The sequence below is a fragment of the Phocoena phocoena genome, chromosome 2 (genome assembly GCF_963924675.1).
Source record: "Phocoena phocoena chromosome 2, mPhoPho1.1, whole genome shotgun sequence".
Classification (NCBI taxonomy): domain Eukaryota; kingdom Metazoa; phylum Chordata; class Mammalia; order Artiodactyla; family Phocoenidae; genus Phocoena; species Phocoena phocoena.
The window spans coordinates 157,774,514-157,800,168 of NC_089220.1; the positions used below are offsets into that span (position 1 = coordinate 157,774,514).

The following is a 25,655-nucleotide window of genomic DNA, read 5'->3' on the forward strand; positions in this document are numbered from 1 at the left end:
TCATAACCCTAAATCACTACTGTCTTTCAGATATCAACTATAAAAAGGCAAACTTTTACATGATAAGTCATAAGTTGCATGTAGTTTTATAGTAGATCTGCTATTTTCATCCGTCATGCATGCATCCCTTCTCCCATGTCTTCAATTAACAGTACGATCATCGCTTGCCCTCGAAGGCAATCCATGGGATTCTGATGGGGAAGGGTGCTGCCCAAGCACAGACACCACCACTCCTCTCGGCCACAGGCAAGCATGACACAGGACTAGCCAAGTCCTTCCATGAGGCTTATACACAGACAGTGGGAGACAAGCCCTCCTTTCTTCTGATGTCACTAACTGGTTTGAGCCAAGGGTAGCCTCCAGCCATGCCTCACTCCCTTCATGACATGGATAAACAGAATCTGCAGTAGGAAACAATGAAGCCCATAGAGAGACAGGCAATACTGACAGAAGGTATCTTTCTAATAAAGAATCCTAACTAATAAAGAAACTTGATGGGAAGTATTCAGGAAATAATTAACAATGTGATAATTTTATTACTAAATATAAAACATTACTCAATTATAAAGATAAAATTACCACAGATGAACTGATATACTAATTGTCTTTTTAACTCTCAACTTTCAAATACACTTATGTTAAGACTGTAAACATTATATCAGCATTAGAATACATTAAGGACAATGCTAGCAAGTAGAGAAGTGTAAGAAATATATATTAACATTCAGATTATCACTAAAGTTTGTAGTCACATAATATAGGACATGTAGTATTTCTGTTCCAAATCAAATTCCAGAAAAGTGATAGCCTAGAAACAACAGGAAAACAAGGAATAAAAGAGTAAAGACCCATATTCTCAGGCAAGGGCTTTGTGTAGAAACACTAATCAAAACTTGGGAATTCCCCGGCAGTCCAGTGTTTAGGACTCCGTGCTCTCACTGCCGAGGGCCCGGGTTCAATCGCTGGTCAGGGAACTAACATCCCACAAGTTGCAGAGTGTGGCCAAAAATAAATAAAATAAAACAGACATTAAAAAAAAAAAAAACAACAACTAGTCAAAAATTAAAATTTTTGGCAAAAGTGTTTACCTTGCTCATCAAGAAGTTTCTTTGTAAGATCTTCAGCTTCATCTCCACCCTCTAGCTCCAAAGTGTCATCATTAATCTCTAGGTTCTCCAACTCAAGCTCCAAATCGTCAGGACTTGATACCTCTTTATTATCCTTAGGTTCCTTTGCCTCTGTTTGAAATCAAAGAATCAGTACCTCTGAATTAAAAGTCATATTGAAATCCTGCTGCAAAAACTACAGACTCACAAAATCTGCATCGTTTGTCTTAGAATCTACATTTATACCTGGCAAGAAATTTGACATATTCAGATTTTTTAAAATACATTATGTTCACTGAGAACAAAGACCATAACTTCTTTGATTCTGTATGCCATCTGTTCACTGAAGAAATGAACAGATGGATGGATTGATGAATTGATGAATGGAGACATACATGGCATGAGGATCTGTGGTAAAGATGAGGGGAAGATAAAGCTGATTAGATAAAGTGAACTCAAATTAATTAAGATGTCCATATTATTCTGTCATTCATTTAATCTAGTGACTCAATGTTCGTATTACAAAACTAGTAAATAAAAAAAAATTTACAAATATTATTTTAAAACTAATCTTTACAGCACTTCAATATAAAAAAATTTGTCCTCCAGCACTTACCTTTGTAATCATCCTTGTTGGACTCTTTACTCTGACAACTTTTTTCATTATCTTTAAACAAGATGGCTGGAACAAAAGCTTTCAAATCAATGAGGTTCTCATAAAAATTCCGAGCATCTTCATCCTCCCATATACCACCTTCCAAGTCATATTCTCCAGGTTTACCAGGTGTAAATATATCAATTCCAGGCCCATGCTCTACAATAAAGTAAATCACAAGGAATTGAAACCAATAAACCTTGAATGTTTTGATTAACAGATGCTTCTTCAATCCACAAGCACTCTGAACTGTTCATGTAACAATCTTTACCAGAAAATCACAAACTGTGTTTTAAGTAAAGCTCTAAACCAGGACAGACAAGAGGAAAGCACAGGATAAAGATGCTTTTCTCTTAAATGTTTTAAGCAACTGATATGAGATTAAGTAGCTATTTGATATATTACGCCCACCTTCATAAAACTTAAAACCAATATAAGAAATATATAAGCCTGGTCATTCCTAAACATCCAGCTTAAAGTCCCACCTCCCTTATGAAGCATTGTTTTAAGACTTGCAACCCTCTGTACAATTTATATCATAATTATCATCACAAGTTTATGGTTTATCTTACCATAAACCCTTAAGAAGCAACCCTCCTTTTGGTATTTACTTGGTATAAGACAGATTGCCATAAATGGTCAATTGATAAATAACTGGAAAGGAAGGGAAGGAATGATGAGGAAATATATAGATATTTCAGTAGAGAGTGGAAAACCATGTATAACACACACACACACACACACACACACACACACAGTCTACCTTACATACAACTACACTTTCTTAAACTCAGAGCATTAAAAGTAACTAATTTCCTACTTCATGATCATGAGACCATTCATGATTTTATCTATCCTCACTGTACATCTCTCCAAACTAGAGAATGATCCTGCAGATTAAAATTCACCCTGAGGGGTTCCTTGGTGGTGCAGGGGTAAAGAATCCTCCTGCCAATGCAGGAGACAACGGTTCGAGGCCTGGTCCAGGAAGATTCCACATGCCGCAGAGGAACTAAGTCTGTGCGCCACAACTACTGAGCCTGTGCTCTAAAGCCCGCGTGCCACAACTACTGAAACCCGTGCACTTAGAGCCCATGCTCCGCAACAAGAGAAGCCACCGCAACGAGAAGCCCCTGCACCGCAATTAAGAGTAGCTCCCGCTCCCCGCAACCAGAAAGCCCACGTGTAGCAACAAAGACCCAATGCAGCCAAAAATAAATAAATAAATAAATAAATTTATTTTAAATAAAAATGATGGCAGAACTTTGTCAACTTTGTTACATAGCATTTACATTTACATTGTATTAGGTATTATATGTAACCTACATGATGATTTAAAGTATATGGGAGGACGTGTGCAGATTATATGCAAATACTAAGCCATTTTATATGAGGGACTTGAGCATCGTTGGAGGTCCTGGAACCAATCCCCTGCAGATACCAAGGAAGGACCATAAACGTATTCACAGTATACAACGGGTATTTTCTTATTGAGGATGTAAAATATAAAACACCTTCTTGTATTATAAAAGGACACTTTACAAATATTTCACTCTTAGATTTTTAAGTAAATAGGATTTTCAGATAGTTTTAAGATTAATAATGTATTAACATTTATCTACCGAAAGTAATTTTTCAAGTAGTTTTTGTGATATGTTAGAATAGTATATTAGGAGCCTTAACAAAAAGGAAGTCTAAAACACCTTAGAAATAATATGGAAAGTAACTCATCTTACAAAATGATAAACAATTTATTTTATAAAACTGCAAACTAGGCTTTAGTTCTAAGTAACAATTTAATATAATATACCATTCAAAACAACTAAATTACCTTGGTTGTTTGGCCTGAGGCAACCCAACACTGGAGCCTACCTGGGCTCTTTGGTGGGGCTAATGGCAGACTCTGGGATGGCTCACACCAACAAGTACCTCCCAGAACTTCTGCTGCCAGTGTCCTAGTCCCCACGGTGAGCCACAGCCACCCCCCACCTCTGCAGGAGACCCTCCAACACTAGCAGGCATGTGGATGAAACGCTCTTGGTGCTGCAACCAGGAGTCAGTGCTGTGCCTCTAACGTGGGAGAGCCAACTTCAGGACACTGGTCCACAAGAGACCTCTCAGCGCCACGTAATATCAAACGGTGAAAATCTCCCAGAGATCTCCATCTCAACACCAACACCCAGCTCCACTCAATGTCCAGCAAGCTACAGTGCTGGACATCCTATGCCAAACAACTAGCAGACAAGAACACAACCCCACCCATTAGCACAGAGGCTGCCTAAAATCATGAGGCCACAGACACCCCAAAACACACCACCAGACGTGGACCTGCCCAACAGAAAGACAAGATCCAGCCTCATCCACCAGAACACAGGCACTAGTTCCCTCCACCAGGAAGCCTACACAACCCACTAAACCAACCATAGCGACTGGGGTCAGACACCAAAAACAATGGGAACTAAGAACCTGCAGCCTGCAAAAAGGAGACCCCAAACACAGTAAGATAAGCAAAATGAGAAGACAGAAAACACACAGCAGATAAAGGAGCAAGATAAAAACGCACCAGACCTAACAAATGAAGAGGAAATAGGCAGTCTACCTGAAAAAGAATTCAGAATAATGATAGTAAAGATGATCCAAAATCTTGGAAATAGAATAGAGAAAATGCAAGAAACATTTAACAAGGACCTAGAAGTACTAAAGAGGAAACAAGCAACGATAAACAACACAATAAATAAAATTAAAAATACTCTAAAAGGGATCAATAGCAGAATAACTGAGGCTGAAGAACGGATAAGTGACCTGAAAGATAAAATAGTGGAAACAACTACTGCAGAGCAGAATAAAGAAAAAAGAATGAAAAGAACTGAGGACAGTCTCAGAGACCTCTGGGACAACATTAAAGGCACCAACATTTGAATTACAGGGGTCCCAGAAGAAGAAGAGAAAAAGAAAGGGACTGAGAAAATATTTGAAGAGATTGTAGTTGAAAACTTCCCTAATATGGGAAAGGAAATAGTTAATCAAGTCCAGGAAGCACAGAGAGTCCCATACAGGATAAATCCAAGAAGAAACACGCCAAGACACATATTAGTCAATCAAAAATTAAATACAAAGAAAACATATTATAAGCAGCAAGGGAAAAATAACACACAAGGGAATCACCATAAGGTTAACAGCTGATCTTTCAGCAGAAATTCTGCAAGCCAGAAGGGACCGGCAGGACATATTTAAAGTGAAGAAGAAAAACCTACAACCAAGATTACTCTACCCAGCAAGGATCTCGTTCAGATTTGATGGAGAAATTAAAACCTTTACAGACAAGGAAAAGCTGAGAGAGTTTAGCACCACCAAACCAGCTTTACAACAAATGTTAGAGGAACTTCTCTAGGCAAGAAACACAAGAGAAGGAAAAGACCTACAATAACAAACCCAAAACAATTAAGAAAATGGGAACAGTAACATACATACCGATAATTACCTTAAATGTAAATGGTTTAATGCTCCCACCAAAAGACACAGACTGGGTGAACGGATACAAAAACAAGACCCATATATATGCTGTCTACAAGAGACCCACTTCAGACCTAGGGACACATACAGACTGAAAGTGAAGGGACGGAAAAAGATATTCCATGGAAATCAAAAGAAAGCTGGAGTAGCAATTCTCATATTAGACAAAATAGACTTTAAAATAAAGACTATTACAAGAGACAAAGAAGGACACTACATAATGATTAAGGGATCAATCCAAGAAGAAAATATAACAATTGTAAATATTTATGCAACCAACATAGGAGCACCTCAATACATAAGGCAAATACTAATAGCCATAAAAGGGGAAATCAACAGTAACACATTCATAGTAGGGGACTTTAACACCCCACTTTCACCAATGGACAGATCATCCAAAATGAAAATAAATAAGGAAACACAAGCTTTAAATGATACATTAAACAAGATGCACTTAATTGATACTTATAGGACATTCCATCCAAAAACAACAGAATACCCATTTTTCTCAAGTGCTCATGGAACATTCTCCAGGATAGATCATACCTTGGGTCACAAATCAAGCCTTGGAAAATTTAAGAAAATTGAAATTGTATCAAGTATCTTTTCCGACCACAACACTATGAGACTAGATATCAATTACAGGAAAAGATCTGTAAAAAATACAAACACATGGAGGCTAAACAATACCCTACTTAATAATGAAGTGATCACTGAAGAAATCAAAGAGGAAATCAAAAAATACCTAGAAACAAATGACAATGGAGACACGACAACCCAAAACCTATGGGATGCAGCAAAAGCAATTCGAAGAGGGAAGTTTATAGCAATACAATCCTACCTTAAGAAACAGGAAACATCTCGAATAAATAACCTAACCTTGCACCTAAAGCAATTAGAGAAAGAAGAACCAAAAAACCCCAAAGTTAGCAGAAGGAAAGGAATCATAAAGATCAGATCAGAAATAAATGAAAAAGAAATGAAGGAAACGATAGCAAAGATCAATAAAACTAAAAGCTGGTTCTTTGAGAAGATAAACAAAATTGATAAACCATTAGCCAGACTCATCAAGAAAAAAAGGGAGAAGACTCAAATCAATAGAATTAGAAATGAAAAAGGAGAAGTAACAACTGACACTGCAGAAATACAAAAGATCATGAGAGATTACTACAAGCAACTCTATGCCAACAAAATGGACAATCTGGAAGAAATGGACAAATTCTTAGAAAAGCACAACCTGCCAAGACTGAATCAGAAAGAAATAGAAAATATGAACAGACCAATCACAAGCACTGAAATTGAAACTGTGATTAAAAATCTTCCAACAAACAAAAGCCCAAGACCAGATGGCTTCACAGGCGAATTCTATCAAACATTTAGAGAAGAGCTAACACCTATCCTTCTCAAACTCTTCCAAAATATAGCAGACGGAGGAACACTCCCAAACTCATTCTACGAGGCCACCATCACCCTGATACCAAAACCAGACAAAGATGTCACAAAGAAAGAAAACTACAGGCCAATATCACTGATGAACATAGATGCAAAAATCCTCAACAAAATACTAGCAAACAGAATCCAACAGCACATGAAAAGGATCATACACCATGATCAAGTGGGGTTTATTCCAGGAATGCAAGGATTCTTCAATATACACAAATCAATCAACGTGATAAACCATATTAACAAAGTGAAGGAGAAAAACCATATGGTCAGCTCAATAGATGCAGAGAAAGCTTTCGACAAAATTCAACACCGATTTATGATAAAAACTCTGCAGAAAGCAGGCAGAGAGGGAACTTTCCTCAACATAATAAAGGCCATATATGACAAACCCACAGCCAACATCATCCTCAATGGTGAAAAACTGAAACAACTTCCACTAAGATCAGGAACGAGACAAGGTTGCCCACTCTCAGCACTCTTCTTTTTTTTTTTGTTTTTTTTTTGCGGTACGCGGGCCTCTCACTGTTGCGGCCTCTCCCGTTGCAGAGCACAGGCTCCAGACGCGCAGGCTCAGCGGCCATGGCTCACAGGCCCAGCCGCTCCGCGCCACGTGGGATCTTCGCAGACTGGGACACGAAACTGTGTCCCCTGCATCGGCAGGCGGACTCTCATCCACTGCGCCACCAGGGAAGCCACTCTTATTCAACATAGTTTTGGAAGTTTTAGCAACAGCAATCAGAGAAGAAAAGGGAAAAAAAGGAATCCAAATCGGAAAAGAAGAAGTAAAGCTGTCACTGTTTGCCAATGACATGATAGTATACATAGAGAATCCTAAAGATGCTACCAGAAAACTACTAGAGCTAATCAATGAATTTGGTAAAGTAGCAGGATACAAAATTAATGCACAGAAATCTCTTGCATTCCTATACACTAATAGTGAAAAATCTGAAAGTGAAATTAAGAAAACTCTCCCATTTACCATTGCAACAAAAAGAATAAAATATCTAGGAATAAACCTACCTAATGAGAAAAGACCTGTATGCAAAAAATTATAAGACACTGATGAAAGAAATTAACGATGATATGAAGAGATGGAGAGATATACCATGTTCTTGGATTGGAAGAATCAACATTGTGAAAATGACTCTACTACCCAAAGCAATCTACAGATTCAATGCAATCCCTATCAAACTACCAATGGCATTTTTCACTGAACTAGAACAAAAATGTCACAATTTGTATGGAAACACAAAAGACCCCGAATAGCCAAAGCAATCTTGAGAATGAAAAACGGAGCTGGAGGAATCAGGCGCCCTGACTTCAGACTATACTACAAAGCTACAGTAATCAAGACAGTATGGTACTGGCACATAAACAGAAATATAGATCAATGGAACATGACAGAAAGGCCAGAGATAAACCCACGCACATATGGTCACCTTATCTTTGATAAAGGAGGCAGGAATGTACAGTGGAGAAAGGACAGCCTCTTCAATAAGTGATTAAGATCACTTATAAGAAATTAGATCACTCCCTAACACCATACACAAAAATAAGCTCAAAATGGATCAAAGACCTAAATGTAAGGCCAGAAACTATCAAACTCTTAGAGGAAAACATAGGCAGAACACTCTATGACATAAATCACAGCAAGATCCTTTTTGACCCACCTCCTAGAGAAATGGAAATTAAAAACAAAAATAAACAAATGGGACCTAATGAAATTTCAAAGCTTTTGCACAGCAAAGGAAACCATAAACAAGACCAAAAGACAACCCTCAGAATGGGAGACAATATTTGTAAATGAAGCAACTGACAAAGGATTAATCTCCAAAATTTACAAGCAGCTCATGCAGCTCAATAACAAAAAAACAAACAACTCAATCCAAAAATGGGCAGAAGACCTAAATAGACATTTCTCCAAAGAAGATATACAGATTGCCAACAAACACATGAAAGAATGCTCAACATCATTAATCATTAGAGAAATGCAAATCAAAACTACAATGAGATTATCATCTCACACCAGTCAGAATGGTCATCATCAAAAAATCTAGAAACAATAAATGCTGGAGAGGGTGTGGAGAAAAGGGAACACTCTTGCACTGCTGGTGGGAATGTGAATTGGTACAGCCACTATGGAGAACAGTATGGAGGTTCCTTAGAAAACTACAAATAGAACTACCATATGACCCAGCCATCCCACTACTGGGCATATACCCTGAGAAAACCATAATTCTAAAAGAGTCATGTACCAAAATGTTCATTGCAGCTCTATTTACAATAGCCAGGAGATGGAAGCAACCTAAGTGTCCATCATCGGATGAATGGATAAAGAAGATGTTGCACATATATACAATAGAATATTACTCAGCCATAAAAAGAAACGAAATTGAGTTATTTGTAGTGAGGTGGATGGACCTAGAGTCTGTCATACAGAGTGAAGTAAGTCAGAAAGAGAAAGACAAATACCGTATACTAACACATATATATATGGAATCTAAGGGGAAAAAAAATGTCATGAAGAACCTAGGGATAAGATGGGAATAAAGACACAGACCTACTAGAGAATGGACTTGAAGATATGGGGAGGGGGAAGGGTAAGCTGTGACAAAGTGAGAGAGTGGCATGGACATATATACACTACCAAACGTAAAATAGATAGCTAGTGGGAAGTAGCCGCATAGCACAGGGAGATCAGCTCGGTGCTTTGTGACCACCTAGAGGGGTGGGATAGGGAGAGTGGGAGGGACGGAGACGCAAGAGGGAAGAGATATGGGAACATATGTATATGTATAACTGATTCACTCTGTTATAAAGCAGAAACTAACACACCATTGTAAAGCAATTATACTCAAATAAAGATGTTAAAAATAAATAAGTAAAATAAAGTAGAATCTCAGCCTTAAAAAAAAAACAAAAAACTAAATTACAAATAAAAATAAGCACAGAAATATTAGTATCGCAAATGTCCAATTCACTTTATTACCTATCCAAGAAATAAAGTAAATCTTTCCAAGTATGGTTTAAGACAGGCCCCTGTTAGACACAATCTAAGGATATCTATTACAAAAGAACCTGAAGGGACTTCCCTGGTGGGGCAGTGGTTAAGAATCCCCCTGCCAATGCAGGGGACTCAGGTTCGAGACCTAATCCGGGAAGATCCCACATGCCGTGGAGCAACTAAGCTCGTGCACCACAACTACTGAGCCTGTGCTCTAGGGCCTGTGAGCCACAACTACTTAGTCCATGCACTGCAACTACTGAAGGCTGCGCACCTAGAGCCCGTGCTCCACAACAAGAGAAGCCAACACGATGAGAAGCCTACGCACCACAATGAAGAGTAGCCCCTGCTCACTGCAACTAGAGAAAGCCCATGCACAGCAACGAAGACCCAACACAGCCAAAAATTAAATAAGTAAATTTATTATTAAAAAAGAAAAGAGGGCTTCCCTGGTGGCGCAGTGGTTGAGAGTCCGCCTGCCGATGCGGGGGACACGGGTCCACGCCCCGGTCCGGGAAGATCCCACATGCTGCGGAGCAGCTAGGCCAGTGAGCCATGGCCGCTGAGCCTGCGCGTCCAGAGCCTGTGCCCCACAACGGGAGAGGCCACAACAGTGAGAGGCCCGCATACCGCAAAAAAGAAAAGAACCTGAAGAAATTCATCGTATCATATGAATTAATTATTATTCTCTAAGTGCAAAGCCTTTTCCATTCAGAGAAGCATTTCAAGTGGATTTTCAATGTTCTTATTAGGTCTTAATACTACTTCTTCATTTAAAAAATTTTAAAGACTTTTCAAAACATCCATTTTAAATATTACACATCTGAGAAGACTAAAGATATAAGTGATTATTGTCTACTAAAAAAAATCACAATGTTTGTTTTTAAGGATATCTTACCTTCTGGTGTTGGTTTGTCTTGAGGAAGATCTGGCATATTTTCATCCAAAAGGTCTGCTAAGGATTGAGAATTTGCCAGCAGCTTCTGATAAGACATAGCAAATTCCTCATACTGTTTATGTCTATCTTCGCTCAGCTCTCCTTTAGAATGTAGAATACGCCTATAAACAAATGATGAAATAATCTTATCAAAATAGATGGGATCATGTATTATTACACTGGGAATGTTCCATAAAATTTGACTTTATCACACAAGCTTATTAACACAATCTTCTTTAACAACTTATTTTTAATACTTAACTTTCATGACGTATCTGAAATTAAAACTTGTACAGCAAATTCACCTAAACAATTAAAGTTTTTTAAACAATTAAATTTCACATTGGTTCTTCAGAAAACATGAAGTGTGATTAACAATTATGCTTGCAGAAATATAAAATTCAACAGTATACCACTAATTTTTAGTATTTTGTTACAGCCATATTCTCATCAGACATACAAGTTGGTTTTCAAAAACAGCATGTTATAGAAAGAATCAGTACCTTTAAACTTTCACAATGATTTGATTCGAGATTATCTTGAAAAAGCCTACATCTTCCATGTAGTCAATTCTCAAGCTACTGTGCAAGCACTCGTTATTTATCCATTTAACAAATATTAATTGAGCAAACCCACTTAATCAAGGCCAGGCCGCCCTGAGGAGCAGAGGACACAAGTACTCCTGCACTCTGCAAACAGTTCACTAATAAGCCACCCATAATTAGAAATGTAAAACTAATGAAAATTTTCAAATTGTATAAAGTAAAAATTTTACTGTAGTAGTTTAGATGGTTGAAATGTCTATAGCTGGACCCAATTTTTCTACAACTAAATATTTATGTAGTAGTGTAACATCTGAAATTTATAAACCTTAATATGGATTTCAAACATCAATTATAAATTGTAAATTAAGTCATTTTCAAAAGTAATATTTAAAAGTATTTTTTATTCCTTGAGTTTCCTTATGAACAGTGAAGAAAATGAGAGTTTTGTGTGTGTTATCTCCTTAAAAGTTATAGAAAATGAAGTAGAAAATCCATCCCTACACTTATTTATCCCTGCTTATTTGGAACAATTTCCGAAGTTTCCCATCTTATCCCATTCTTATCCACAGAAACTTTTGTTTAAATGCTACAATATTCCAAATATCAACATTTTCTATTTTTAGGAATAGTAGTTCCCATTTACAAGCACAAGATAGATCAATACAAAGATCAATTATTATTCATTAAATCCAATTCTTTTTTTCCCCAAATCTGGCCTATTAGGATCTAAAGTGAGAATTTTTCACTCATTTTCTTGTGATTTAAATACATATCAGACAATATCGTTCTACAAATAGATAAGTAAAATGCCAAGATAGTTTAACCATAATAATCCAGGCTAAAAAGTATTCCTCTAACAACACTGTCATTAAGGAAGTTTCTTTCTCTCTTCAAACATATATTTCAGACTAACTTTACAGGCAAAAACAAAGTTTCTTTCAGTAAGTTTTATGAATGAATTTTTTTAAAGCAAAAACCCAAGCATTTAAAAATATTCAAGCCATGAAAGAAATGACTGGCAATACTTTAAATGAGCTTGTTAGAACTTTTAATTAGAAGTCATGTCATTTTTGAAGTTAAAAAAGCCATTAAAATTAAATAATTTGAATAAATAATACTCAAAGGCAGGCTACTCTAAAATGTTCTACAATTATTAGGAAAAATGTTAATTAATAAAAACTTGAGTTTATTCAGAAACAAATTATGTTAAAAGGGATAATAGTTCCAAGGGATTTCAAAACCTCTAATGACAACTAAGATGCAAAATTATTTCAGCTTGAAATGGAATTGGAAAATATCTCGAAATACCATGAACCTGGAACTTTATTTCTCTAATAAGTTGACATTCTGGTCATCTGAAGAACATACACCCAGTTTAGGTTATACAATATTCACTAAGGATTTATGACATACAAGCTGTAGCAAGGTGGTGACTATTTCATCAGAACAGAAAATGAATTCTTTTTTCCAGTATCAACTTCACTTTCAAACTTTTGCCTGGGACTTTGCATGGGTAAATTAAAAGTGACTGAATTCTATGAGGGGTCCCTTTGTATGCATTCAGTTCCTTTCCATTTCTCCTGGAACCAGTTAAAACTTTGAAGCTTCAGAGATATTCTTCGTCCTCCCAAAACCTCAATTCCACGATTAAACTTTTAACAGTACTAATTTACCTAACTACGTAATTTATACGTGTTTAGGTTATTGTCTAATGAGAATAGTGGGGAGGGCGGTTAGATTTTGGTTGACTGGTTTTCTAATCGAATCTTATACCACGCACTCAGAAAGCAGTACAGGATACCAATGAAATGGCATTAGAAGAGTTCTGTTATACACAAAACTTATATAGTCATATGTATTTTTTCCTTGACCATTTATTTAATATACATTTCCTAAACATCTGACAAATCCTATAGCATGTAATAAGACTATAGACTTCAAGCAAAGAAAGAACCCATCACAGGTACCTGAAAATTCAAAATTCCTGTCATTTAGAGGTTCTAATGAAATTTAAATGAAACAGTTTCTAGTTAATGTACTATATAAGTCAGTTTTTATAAGTTTATGAAGTCCATATGGAAGTTTTTCAGTTTGATTAAATTTTAGACCTGTATGAGGGAACTAAATATACACAGCACCTTTGACCAGAGTACCTTTTCTGTACATCAGTATAAATCTCACCAAAATTTCTTATGTAAATTCCATGGGAATATATCACTAAGCAAAATCAAGTTAAAGATATGATTCATAGCATATCACTTTAATTACAATCTCTTCAGAAACACATCTATTACACAAAGCTGCTTTGAAGCCATTATTCTGAGATTGTCATAAACCAGAGGTCAGCAAACTTTTACTGCAAAGCGCCAGATAATAATTATTTTAAGCTTTGCAGACCATATGGTCTTTGTTGCGACTACTCAACTCTGCTGATATAGCACAAAAGCAGCCACAGACAATATGTAAACAAATGAGTGTGACTATGTTCCAATAAAACTTTATTTATGGACACTGAAGTATGAACATCACATAGTTTTACTATTTCACAAAATGTTCTTTTGATTTTTTTGAACCATGTAAAAAAGTAAAGACCATTCTTAGCTCACCAGCTGTACAAAAACGAGTGGTGGGCCTAATCTGGCCTGCAGGCCATAGTTTGCCAATTCCTGTCATAACTGGAGATAACTAAGTATCACTGTTAAATATATTATAAACAAGTTCATTCTCTCTCCTAGTATCACTGAACAATAGGGAGGAAATAGTACCATAAAGATATGAAAAGTAAGCAATGAAAACAAAACTAATTCCAAGTCTTATTCACTGTAATAAAAAAAATAAGAAAGTAGACCAAATAAGAAAGTAGACTTCCTTCACCCAAAATATGAGATATCACTATCTGGGAGGACCCCCTAAGGTACATCAATCCTTGATTTCTGGAGTGTTTTTTATATTTAATATTAATTTAACTTAATATTGTAAGACTGACAGAAAATTTCAAATAGTCCATTCTGGAATCTAGCATTATCTCTCATAAATAAGAAAAGCCACAGATGCCTCAAAAAATTCCAGTACTGAGACATTCGGTTTTCTTTTTTTCCATTTTTTTCATTTTTATTGTTACTGCCTGACTTTCTTGCTATTTCTTTTATTTTGTATAGTGTTTATTCTGTTGTTTTGTATTGTTTTTAAAAATGAATTTTTAAAATAACCCATGAAAGTTTAAGAAGTTTAACATACAAATTTTCAAAATCATAAAAAGGCACAAAGAGAAATTCTCATTCAAAAACCTTTCTGAAGGATTGAGCAGGCAATATACTATTAATGGTGAACTAACATTTATTGAATACTTACAATGTGCCAGATATTGTTATTAAATGCTTTTACACATATGAGTTCACTGCATTGCTCACATGTACCTCAGAGGTAGAGTGCTATTGTTATCCCATTTTACAGAAGAGAAAACCAAAGCACAGAGATGTGAGGTAACTTGCCCAAAGTTACAGAATGAGTAAATGACATCTAAAACTTGAACCCAAGCAGTCTGGCTCCAAAGTCCATTCTCATAACTACTGGATTATACTGCCTCTCAAATAAAATTTAAATTATCCACTTGGTACCTTATTTTGAATTAGGATGTCTCTCAAATGCATATCAAAGGCAAGCTTTCCCACATTGAGGTTCTTGTTTTATATTCTCTTTTGGGTCCTTCTTTTGTTTGGATTTGACTTTGTAAGTCCTGAGTAGCTAATGAGTTTACTAGACACCTTAAAAATAAGTACTAGGACTTCCCTGGTGGCGCAGTGGTTAAGAATCTGCCTGCCAATGCAAGGGACACAGGTTCAAGCCCTGGTATGGGAAGATTCCACATGCCACAGAGCAACTAAGTCCATGCGCCACAACTACTGAGCCTGAGCTCTAGAGCCCACAAGCCACAACTACTGAGCCACGGGCCACAACTACTGAAGCCTGCGCACCTAGAGCTTGTGCTCCGCAACAAGAGAAGCCACCGTAATGAGAGGCCCACGCACCACAACCAAGAGTAGCCCCCGCTCACCGCAACTAAAGAAAGCCCGCGCACAGCAACGAAGACCCAACACAGCCACAAACAGAAAAACAAAAAAAACAAAAAAGAGTAGCCCCTGCTTGCCACAACTAGAGAAAGTCCACGCACAGCAACAAAGACCCAAATGCAGACAAAAATAAATAATTAATTTAAAAAATATATAACATTAAAAATAATAATAAAAAAATAAGTACTAAATGCAGATGAAAATGAGTACTATGGAAGATGTGAAAAATACAGAATGAAAAGGTAGGAAAGAACCTGATTCTATCATTTGCTATCCAAGTCACATTGGGCAAGCTCTTTAATCCCTAAATCGGATCTATCACCTTCAAAATACAGGTACTTCTTTCAAGGGTACTGTGAGGATCAATTGAAATCATACATCTGATGCACTATGTCAATGTAAAACAGTATTTTCATGAAAAAAAAGAATGCCAGAGCTCACTGTAGAAAAAGCAAGAACTTCAAGGCCAAGTATTATTTTGATCTTCTATTAGCCAAGTTAAAAAAGAAAAAAATCTTGAAAAGACCACAGAAAATCCATTTTAGCTTTGTTCTTATGCAGTCATGCAAAACAACATAGAACACATGGCCAAATCTTGAAAAAATAACCATGAAGCAGACCCATGAAAAACTACTAGGTTTCACTTTTCATCTCCTTTAGCGCTCTATCAAATTCTCATGAGAACTTAAATTTTCTTGTGGTTTCATTTTAGAATTTGGTTACAGATGTTGTACAATCTTATATGAAAAGAGACTAGAGCAATAGTTAAGCATAACTGTACCCAAAGATTTATTAACCAACTATGTCAAAGTCTTTGACTCAGAATTAGAAATTATCTGGAAGGAGCTAATAATTTTGAAGCACTTATAAAATTGTTAAAGCCTCTGTAAGTCTAAAGCACAGTGATATAACATTTTAATAGTGCTTAAACATTACTACACAATTTATTAAACAAGGCAAGGCACAACTTATCTGGAAAGAATGTGAAAGGTAAAAGCAACACTATTTAATTTCAGGTTGATGTGTTTTCAGATTTCAACACTGTTAAAGTAATGCCTCATGAATTTGCAATAATAAAAGAAACCTCTGGCGAGGGCGGGTGATGAATTGGGAGACTGGGATTGACATATATACATTAATATGTATAAAATGGATAACTAATAAGAACCTGCTGTATAAAAAAATAAATTCAAAAAAAAAAAAGAAACCTCCCTGGTTTTATTAACACGGGAAAAGCCTACATTCTACCTACATTTTTCTTCCTTACTAAACTTTAAATCATTTACTGCTGTTGGACTGAGCATGCAATCATGAAGGTCATAATTCACCAGTACTGAAAAGAGAAACATACCCCCACTCCCACCAATTAATAAGGAAAAAAAAAGAAATTAAGACACTTGAGAATTATTCAAGCAAGAATTCTGACTTAATATCTGAATTCATGATTTCACTATACTGCTAGAATGAACTGTTACATAATTAACATCAAGTTACAGCTAATAAAATTAAATCATTTATTTACCCAATTTTTATTAAATGCCAAAAAAATACTAGATTATGTTACCTTAATGAGAATAATATCTCAAAGTACAAAGCATTTCAAGTATAAAGAGCACTGAACATAAAAAACAAAACTTAGCAAGAAGTAAAGCTATTAATTCTAAATTGGCAAATATTACTAAATGATCTTTTAAATGTGTAAATATTAATTCCCCAGATCAATCACTTAACCAAATGCATTTTAAAAATAAGATTTGTACTTAAAGTATGAAAAGCTTATAAATTCAAATTTATTAGAATTCACCCAACGCTAGGGTCAATTGTATTGCTAGCTGACAACTGTAAATCCCTCAGGGGGCTAGAAACAGAAGTAGCTATCTAAAATCTATCAGCTGAGATAATAGCTGAGATTCGATAGGTCTTATTCAGTCACCGTCTTCATTCATTCATTACAGTGTTTTTAAGAAAACACCAGAGATTTTATTACTCTATTTTTTTAATTGGTTAAATCAATTTTTAAGTAAAGACTTTAATGAGTACAGACTAACACTTCACAACCCCTAAGCACAGTGCCATCTCCCAAGTTAGTTAAAATGACCAAGAGCATTTATAATCCATAGACTGAAAATATAGTCACTTTTTTAAAACCATCATTATGAGTTATTGAATAAAGGCTTAAAGTATTTCAACTATGTACGAGCATTAAATACTCACTAGTTTGGCACTTAGATTTCTAGCATTATCATGCCTAAGAGAAATCTTACTGGGAAAAAACGATTGCCTATGATTTATTCCTATGATACAGAAAAACTTCAAAACACCTACTGGACAATGATTGGGAGCAAGAAGCTTTTGGAAACTGGTCATTTTAACTGTAACGTACCCTGTTAGAAGTAAGGAGACTAACATTAGGCCAAGTAGGGACTCTGCACTAACCAATTCCTCATGTCTTCTTTGCTCAGTCAGGCATTTAAATTCTCACTACAGAGGCTGCTCAAGTTGAAGCTATCCTAAGGCACGAGTGACTTATTAAGCTATATGCCAATTATTTTCTACATTGTGATTAAGATTCTCACATTCCCCCAGTCCAATGCTACCATCTAATTGGACAGTCCCTGCGATAAAATAACTGCTACCATGCTAAGGTCAATTTACACTTAGTAAATAACCTCCTCTAATAACCAACCATAGTTAATAGTTCTGTATTAAAATGAGTAAGTTTCTAGGAAAAGGCCATAAAGCTGTGCTCTCAACACAAGATCCTGTTCAAAATTTTCTTGCGTGACTTTAATAACAAAAAAAGGTCTCCTTATCTAATCTAAATGTGACCAATGCATAAGTACAATTAATAATATACACATCATTGGGACTTCCCTGGAGATCCAGTGGTTAGAACTCAGTGTTTTCACTGCCGTGGCCTGGGTTCAATTCCTTGTTGGGGAAGTAAGATCCCACAAGCCGCGCAGTGCAGCAAACACACACACACACACACACACACACAAACACACACACACCCCATCATCATCGATTATCATTAGGCTAACATAATATGCCAAAAGTATCTAAATAAAGTTTCAAAGAGGTAAGTCTGTATTAGGTATAAAAAAATTATTTCACTAGTTCGATGTGAAGAACTGGCTGGGCAGCAGTTCCTCTGAGAAATTAGTCTTTAGGTGTAACAGAAAGTCAAGACTGACAAGGCAGCTATAAAAACTAATGGAATTGTAGGTCACAAGTAGATAAGAAGGCATCCAAAACAAACGTCCTAAGGATAGTGAAGTGTCTGGAAATCATGTAGCATACTGAGGGAACCAGAGGTATTTAGCCTGGAGAAGATGAAAGGGAAACATCTTGGCAGTCTGCAAATATTTGAGACATCCTGGTGTAAAAGAAGAGACATGTCACATGCCAGTGCTTCTCAAACTATCTGCCATAAAGGAATAATTTTCTTTCCAATCACAGCACAGCTATAAAACACAGTGACAATATCATGGCAATGGAGAATTGCTATCAAAATGTCTAAATGGTTAGTCTCAGTTTCTCAGCGTTAATTCATTGTGAACAGGTAAACAGTTCATGGACCCCCCACTTTGAGTAGCTTTATTCCGTCTGTATCAGAAAAAAGAAGTAAATCAAAGGGAACCATTACATAGGGCATTAAACATCAGCTTGAATTCCTAGCAAATAGGTATGTCCAACAGTGGAATGGCTCAGAGCACTGAGCTCGAGAAGTTTTCAGAAGGATAATTTATGTCAGATAATCTATAAAATGGATTCCATTTTGCATTGGAAGGATGACCAGATTAAATAATTACAGACTCTCTACCCTATAAGCTTCTGTGAGGCCAATCAAAAACACACACACAAAAGCCTTAAAGTAGCCAATAAAAAGTAATCAAAACATACTTTCAAAATCAGCTGTGATGTATTAGGTACGACACACGAGAAATGGAAAAAGAGTAGAAAACTTGGGGAAAAAAAGAAAGAAAAAAAAACAAAAAAACTTTGGGGCTTCCCTGGTGGCGCAGTGGTTCAAATCCGCCTGCCAATGCAGGGGACAAAGGTTCGACCCCGGGTCCAAGAAGATCCCATATGCCGCGGTGCAACTAAGCCCATGCTCCACAACTACTGAACCTGCACTCTAGAGCCCGCGTGCCACAACTACTGAGCCCATGTGCCACAACTACTGAAGCCCACGTGCCTAGAGCCTGTGCTCCACAACAAGAGAAGCCATGGCAATGAGAAGACTGCGCACTGCAACGAAGAGTAGCCCCCACTCGCCACAACTAGAAAAAGCCACAGCCAAAAATAAATAAATTTTAAAAAAGAAACGGGGCTTCCCTGGTGGCGCAGTGGTTGAGAGTCCGCCTGCCGATGCAGGGGACACGGGTTCGTGCCCCCGTCTGGGAAGATCCCATATGCCGCGGAGCGGCTGGGCCCATGAGCCATGGCCACTGAGCCTGCGTGTCCGGAGCCTGTGCTCCGCAACGGGGGAGGCCACAACAGTGAGAGGCCCAAGTACCGCAAAAAAAAAAAAAAAAAAAAAGAGAGAAGCCACCACAATGAGAAGCCCACGCACCACAACAAAGAGTAGCCCCTGCTCGCCGCAATTAGAGAAAGCCCGTGCGCAGCAACGAAGACCCAACACAGCCATAAATAAATAAATAAATTATTTTAAAAAACCAGTCCTTGCTATTCAAAAGCAAAAAAACGAGGATGCTTTTTTTTAAGAAACATTAAGGAGCACCGCTGCCATCTTAAATTCTCACCTCTTAGTGATCTTCAGCCACCAAGGATTTTTCCATATAGTCTCTGCACCTATCTTACCCCTGACCTAACTGAACTACCGGCATACACTATTGCAGTCTTTTCTGGCTGAGTCAATCACCTTCTAGTGGTAACTACTTAAACCAGTCAGTCCTCTCCAACTACAGGCTTATAGGAATAAGTGTTCTCCCCCCGACATGCACTTTAAATAGTTGTAGAGTATCCAACCAAAGGCTACTGCTGTTGCCTCCTTTCTGTACCCCTTCAGCCCTCCTCCAAATCCAACCCTCCATAAAGTTGACCTAATACCCACCAACTACATCTACTTCTAGCTTGTTGATGCCTTCTAGGTGCAAATGCTACACAGTAGTCTACAGTATCTTGTAACTGTCAAAGGTGGCCTAAATCAGACACACACATTCCTTTAGAATTTTGAATGGATGTCCCCAGGAGAAAGACTCCCATAAATGCATAGTTGCACTTGAATAATTTTTTCACAGCTACTTTGGTACACTATTTTCCAAATTTCTAATCTAAAATATCACTGATAATGAATGACTTGTTTTCTTAAAAAGCAAGTATCAACAGTGACATCAATAAACTTAAAATACAAAACAATGAAAGCAAACCTGTTATAGAGAGGGAACAGCGAAACACACAGAAAAATAGCAGATAAGTTAAAGTGAGAGAAAAAGAAAACTTATCCCTCAACATTAAGGAGTTTTTTAAATCACAGGAAGAAAACAGATCCACAAAGTAAAAATCACCACATACTTGCCGGATTTCTTTCAAAATCAGAAACAAAATCTATCGAAGACTCACATTTAAACATGAGTACTTAGATTGTTACACTGTGAAATTTTCCTGGAATGTTAAGAAATCACCTGCAATGAGCCCTTTTCCAAAAGTTCTTTCAGTGGCATGAAGACTTTAAAATTTTTTAAGTATGAGCTCCAAAACAAATTCTCATTTCTGAGAAACATTTGAAAATCACCTGTTTTGTCTCTCAGTATTCTGTAGCTCCCTGTGGTCCCTTTTCAGGTGTTTGGTCAAAGACGTAAAGTATTCTTTTAAAAGATTCTGGAAAGGTTGCTGTTTCTCTGGACTAATTATCTCACTAGGAGGAAAACTCAAATTAAACTTCTCTGCAGCACTCTTTACTTTCCTTGGTACAAGTCCAGCAATATCATCTCCACAATGTCGACAAAAACTAATCACCACAGAAACATGGGTATGGGATTCCCGATCAGCATTAATAATATTTTTTAGCTGTTCATAGATTACGGAAAGACCTTCCTTGTCAGTGAAAATCCCAACTATTGTCAATTCTGCAATGAAACGCAAATCAGTTCTTAACTTGGTAATGTTAGGTGTTTTCTCTTCTTTCCTTGCTTCAAAATGTTTTTTCCAAACCTGAAGAAGTGACGGGGCAAAGTCGGCGTAACGCTGGTGAAAGAGAGAGCATAAGTGCACAGCACAATTCACGTCAGATATTTTTAGCTTTGCTTCCACAATAGAAGCTACAGCCTCTGCAATGTACTTGCTTAAATTTAGGCCATTAAAATCATGGGACAAGGAGTCTCTCTGTTGTTCCGTAATTGTTTTTAGTTTCTTGACAAAAGCAGTATTTTTCTTCAAACTTGAGTCTAGTCGGCTAAAGAAATTTTCCTCTGGTCGGTTGTCTGGAGCATTTTGGTTTCTGCTGCGAAGTTCCTTCCTTAACTGATGTCGTTCCCAAGCCTCCTGATGAAGCTGAAGGGATTCCTCTTTCTCTCTATATAAAAAAACAAACAAATATGTAAGTAAAATACCCTGTATATTTTGAAGCATCACTGATGAATCCTATAAGAGTGAAAGCCAATGAAAAGGTGATCAGAAAAGCAACAGAATCCAAGAGGAACAAAAGATGCAAGAGGCCCTTTCACTACTAAAGACATCTGATTAATGACTTAAGATAATGAGAACCCATTCTGATAACACCAAAAATGGCAGAGCGGAGGATTCTGAATAACTAGATTAAAACTCATTCTGCCAACTGGCAAGCTAAATGGATAAAACACTTTTATTTGTCAACTCTAACTCAATAAAGCTGAAAAAAATAAATAAATGGATAAAACACATGATGCTTAATATGAAAAAACTAATACGTTTGAGAAAGATAACCTAAAACAAATAAAAGCATTGGGAAAACAGAAAAACAAAAAATGTCCACAAAGAATATTTTAATTAAAGAATAAACATTATAAAAGAATGCATTAAAATGTTTTGAGATGTTACGTACCATTTCTCCATACTTCAACATTAAACAAACCTTTATTAATAAAAGTACTTGCTAGGTTTAGGTCTTAAAATTCAAGTGTAATTAAGAAAGCTTGTATAGGAACCAGAAGAACTATAGGATAAAAGCACTTTAATAAAAGGTTAACAGACTCAGTGTATCCTGAAAAGAATAATTAAAAACAAATCTACCTATGTTTCCACTAAAAAGATGGGACATGTTTAAACTGTAGAAGCAGTAAAATAACTTGGGCAGGAGTGGGAGAGTGGAGACAATCTGACTTTGAGGTTTCTGAGATACCAAAATATGTAGCTTTAAAATATAAATTTCTAATAAAATAGATTTTCATCTTTCTGAGATAACCATCCCTGAGCTACCCTATAATTCTATGATTTTTCCACTAACAGCCACAATATGTTAACAGAGAGTTGCATCTACCACTGGGAACAGGGACATGTGAGTATCTCTTGGAAGCCTCCCAGCCACACAGAAACGCAAGATTAGCAGTGAGAGTACACATTAAGAAAGCATAACTCATTACGTGTATGCACTCAAGAACTCCATTACCATCTTTATGAGAAACACTTTGATATATAATGAATATATATATACATACATACACACACACACACACACACACACACACACACACACACACACAAGGTATTTATTTATATTTATAAATTTACAGGTGAAATAATGTGATGCCTTAAAATACTCCAAAGGAAAAAAATGTGAATTGTTGATGCTGCGTAGATGGGGAGGGGTGGTAGATCATTTCATTCTACTTTTTGCACCCTTGAATTTTTCCCAGTAAGAAGTTGGGGTTTTGGTTGCTGTTGTTTTTTTAAGCTCTTTGTATAGGAGGGGTGAGAGAACAAAACTTACGGTGAAATTAAATATCCTTGTGAATTGTTTTTTTAAAACTAAAATAGAAAATAAGCAAGAAACTCTCAAGAATCATGGTTCTGAATATTCCAAAACAGGTCACTACTACTGCTTTTCAGACCCAAGGCTCCAGTTCCTCATTAAAAACAGAGGTACAAAAGAGCTTTGGTAAGAAAGCAGGTAGCTGAGCTGTTCTAGAGATTCATGAAAATTCATGTTTGCAAACAGCTTTTTAAATTATATATATGAAGGGAGGAGCTCATGCACTATTCAACAACTGTCATTTCTGCTACATCCTGGTAGTCTTCCCATGAGGACTACCTCATTTTTCACCAGTTCATCATATCACTTGCACAGATTTACATGGTTAAAAGTAGATTTAGATAAAGATAAGAATGGGAGGCATTATGGAATTGTACCTAAGGACAAAAGTTTTAAAGTCAGCCCAGCATAGGTTCAAATCCCAGCTGTTCTACTACTTACTGTGACCTTAGGCAAGTCATTTAACCTCCTGAAGCTTCATTTTATTAATCCGTAAAATGAGGATCACAGAGCTTACTTCATTAGACTGCCTTGAAGACATGTACTGATACAATCGTAGTGCCTGGCATACAATAAGAACTCAACAAATAGCAGCCATTTAGAACTAAAGATTTTCGGGAATTCCCTGGCAACCCAGTGGTTAGGGCTTGGCACTGTCACTGCCAGGGGCCGGGCTGGATCCCTGGTCAGGGAACTAAGATCCTGCAAGCCGCATGGCACGGCCAAAAAGAAACAAACAAACTACAGATTTTCAACTTAGAAAGATGGCATAAGGTACCATGAAAAAAAGCCTTTTTGGGCTTCCCTGGTGGCGCAGTGGTTGAGAGTCCGCCTGCCGATGCAGGGGACACAGGTTCGTGCCCCGGTCCGGGAAGATCCCACATGCCGCGGAGCGGCTGGACCCGTGAGCCATGGCCGCTGAGCCTGTGCGTCCGGAGCCTGTGCTCCGCAGCGGGAGAGGCCACAACAGTGAGAGGCCCGCGTACCGAAAAAAAAAAAAAAAAAAAAAAAAGCCTTTTTAAAAAACAAAAACAGCCCAGATTGCCCCACACCTCAAAAAACACTTATTAAAGATTACTATTATTTAATTTAAAGAATGAAAGCACTGTACGCATGCAGCTCGTCAGTAAAACTAACAGAACAAGTAAATTAAGATACTCCCAACTCTCAAGAAACTGCACCCTGGAAGTTTTATTTCAAATAATCACTGTTTTTCCAAAACATTCCAATCTTCCCATTCCTGCACATCAATAGTCAGAATAAACGTTCTTACTTCAACTGGGCAGCCTCTTCTTCCTGCTGACGTTTTGCCTGCTCTTCTTGCTTCTTTCTCTCTTCTTCATGCTTCTTTTTTTCTTCTTCCTCTTTTTTCTTTAATTCTTCCTCTGCCTTCACCTTTTCTTCTTCTTTTTTCTTGCGTTCCTTGTCTTCTTTTTTTCTCTTATCTTCTTCCAGTTTCTTCTTCTTATCTTCAGGGACCTTAATAACCTCCTTCTTGGCGGTAAGCTTGATCTCCTCTTTTGGTTTCTCCCTGCTGCTCACTGGCCGCCTTTCACTGCAGTCTTTTTCCTTGCTGTTTAGTAAAGATTCTTTTTCTTCCATACTTGCTGGCTTTTTACGCTCAGCTGGCATTATGTTACCCAGGACAATCTGTAAGAGTAAAAGAATGTCAGCATTGTAGACGCAGTGACGTTTTTTAGTGACGTGACACTATTTTGTTAAGCAGAACATATTAATGCAACTTGGCAATTGTGAGAGATTAAATAAAATGCATGCAAAACGAATACTATTTCAGTGATAAAATTCCATATTCTATCATTATTAGTTATGCCTATGTCTAAGTATGTTTTTTTTTACTTTTTATTAAGGAAATAATCAAACACAAACAGAAGTGGAGAGCACAACATAAGGAACTCCATGTAACCGTTCCCTAGATTCAACCACTGTCAACTTCAAAACAACATATTTAATCATAAATACTTCAGTATGTAACTGAGAACATTCTGAATCAGTTTTACCCCCCCCCCCCACTTCACAGCCATTAAGAAATGCTGGTGACACTACTTCATACAATATTCAATACAAGTATCTAAGTGGGAGCATAAACGAGCTCTTGCCTCCTATGAAGACTCATAAATTTCACCTCATTGCTCTAACCTTATCGAACTTTCAAATACAAAAACTGTTAACTATCCCAAACTGGACTAGACCTTTCATCTCTTTATTAGTGTTAGTCAAAATTAGTTTATAAATAAACATAATAATGATTATAAAAAAACTGTATATTCTCTTCTACATCGGCCAATACAAGGGCCACCAGCCCAGGATTTCTCAGCCTCAGGACATCTTGGACAAGACAATTCTCTGGATGGGAGGAGGGAGATGCTATTCTGTGCACTGCACA

General features: G+C 37.0%; 1 protein-coding gene across 1 annotated transcript in view; it reads right to left on the minus strand.

Moving 5' to 3' along the window:
- Positions 1 to 25,655, minus strand: part of UPF2 (UPF2 regulator of nonsense mediated mRNA decay) — a 91,440-nt gene that overhangs the window by 61,587 nt on the left and 4,198 nt on the right. The window contains exons 2-6 of the mRNA XM_065871857.1: positions 24,525 to 24,901; positions 21,038 to 21,817; positions 10,623 to 10,783; positions 1,723 to 1,920; positions 1,089 to 1,238 (exon numbers count right to left, since the gene is read on the minus strand). Of these exons, the coding sequence (XP_065727929.1) occupies positions 1,089 to 1,238; positions 1,723 to 1,920; positions 10,623 to 10,783; positions 21,038 to 21,817; positions 24,525 to 24,883 (1,648 nt within the window). The 5' untranslated portion in view covers positions 24,884 to 24,901. The remainder of the gene's footprint in view (positions 1 to 1,088; positions 1,239 to 1,722; positions 1,921 to 10,622; positions 10,784 to 21,037; positions 21,818 to 24,524; positions 24,902 to 25,655) is intronic.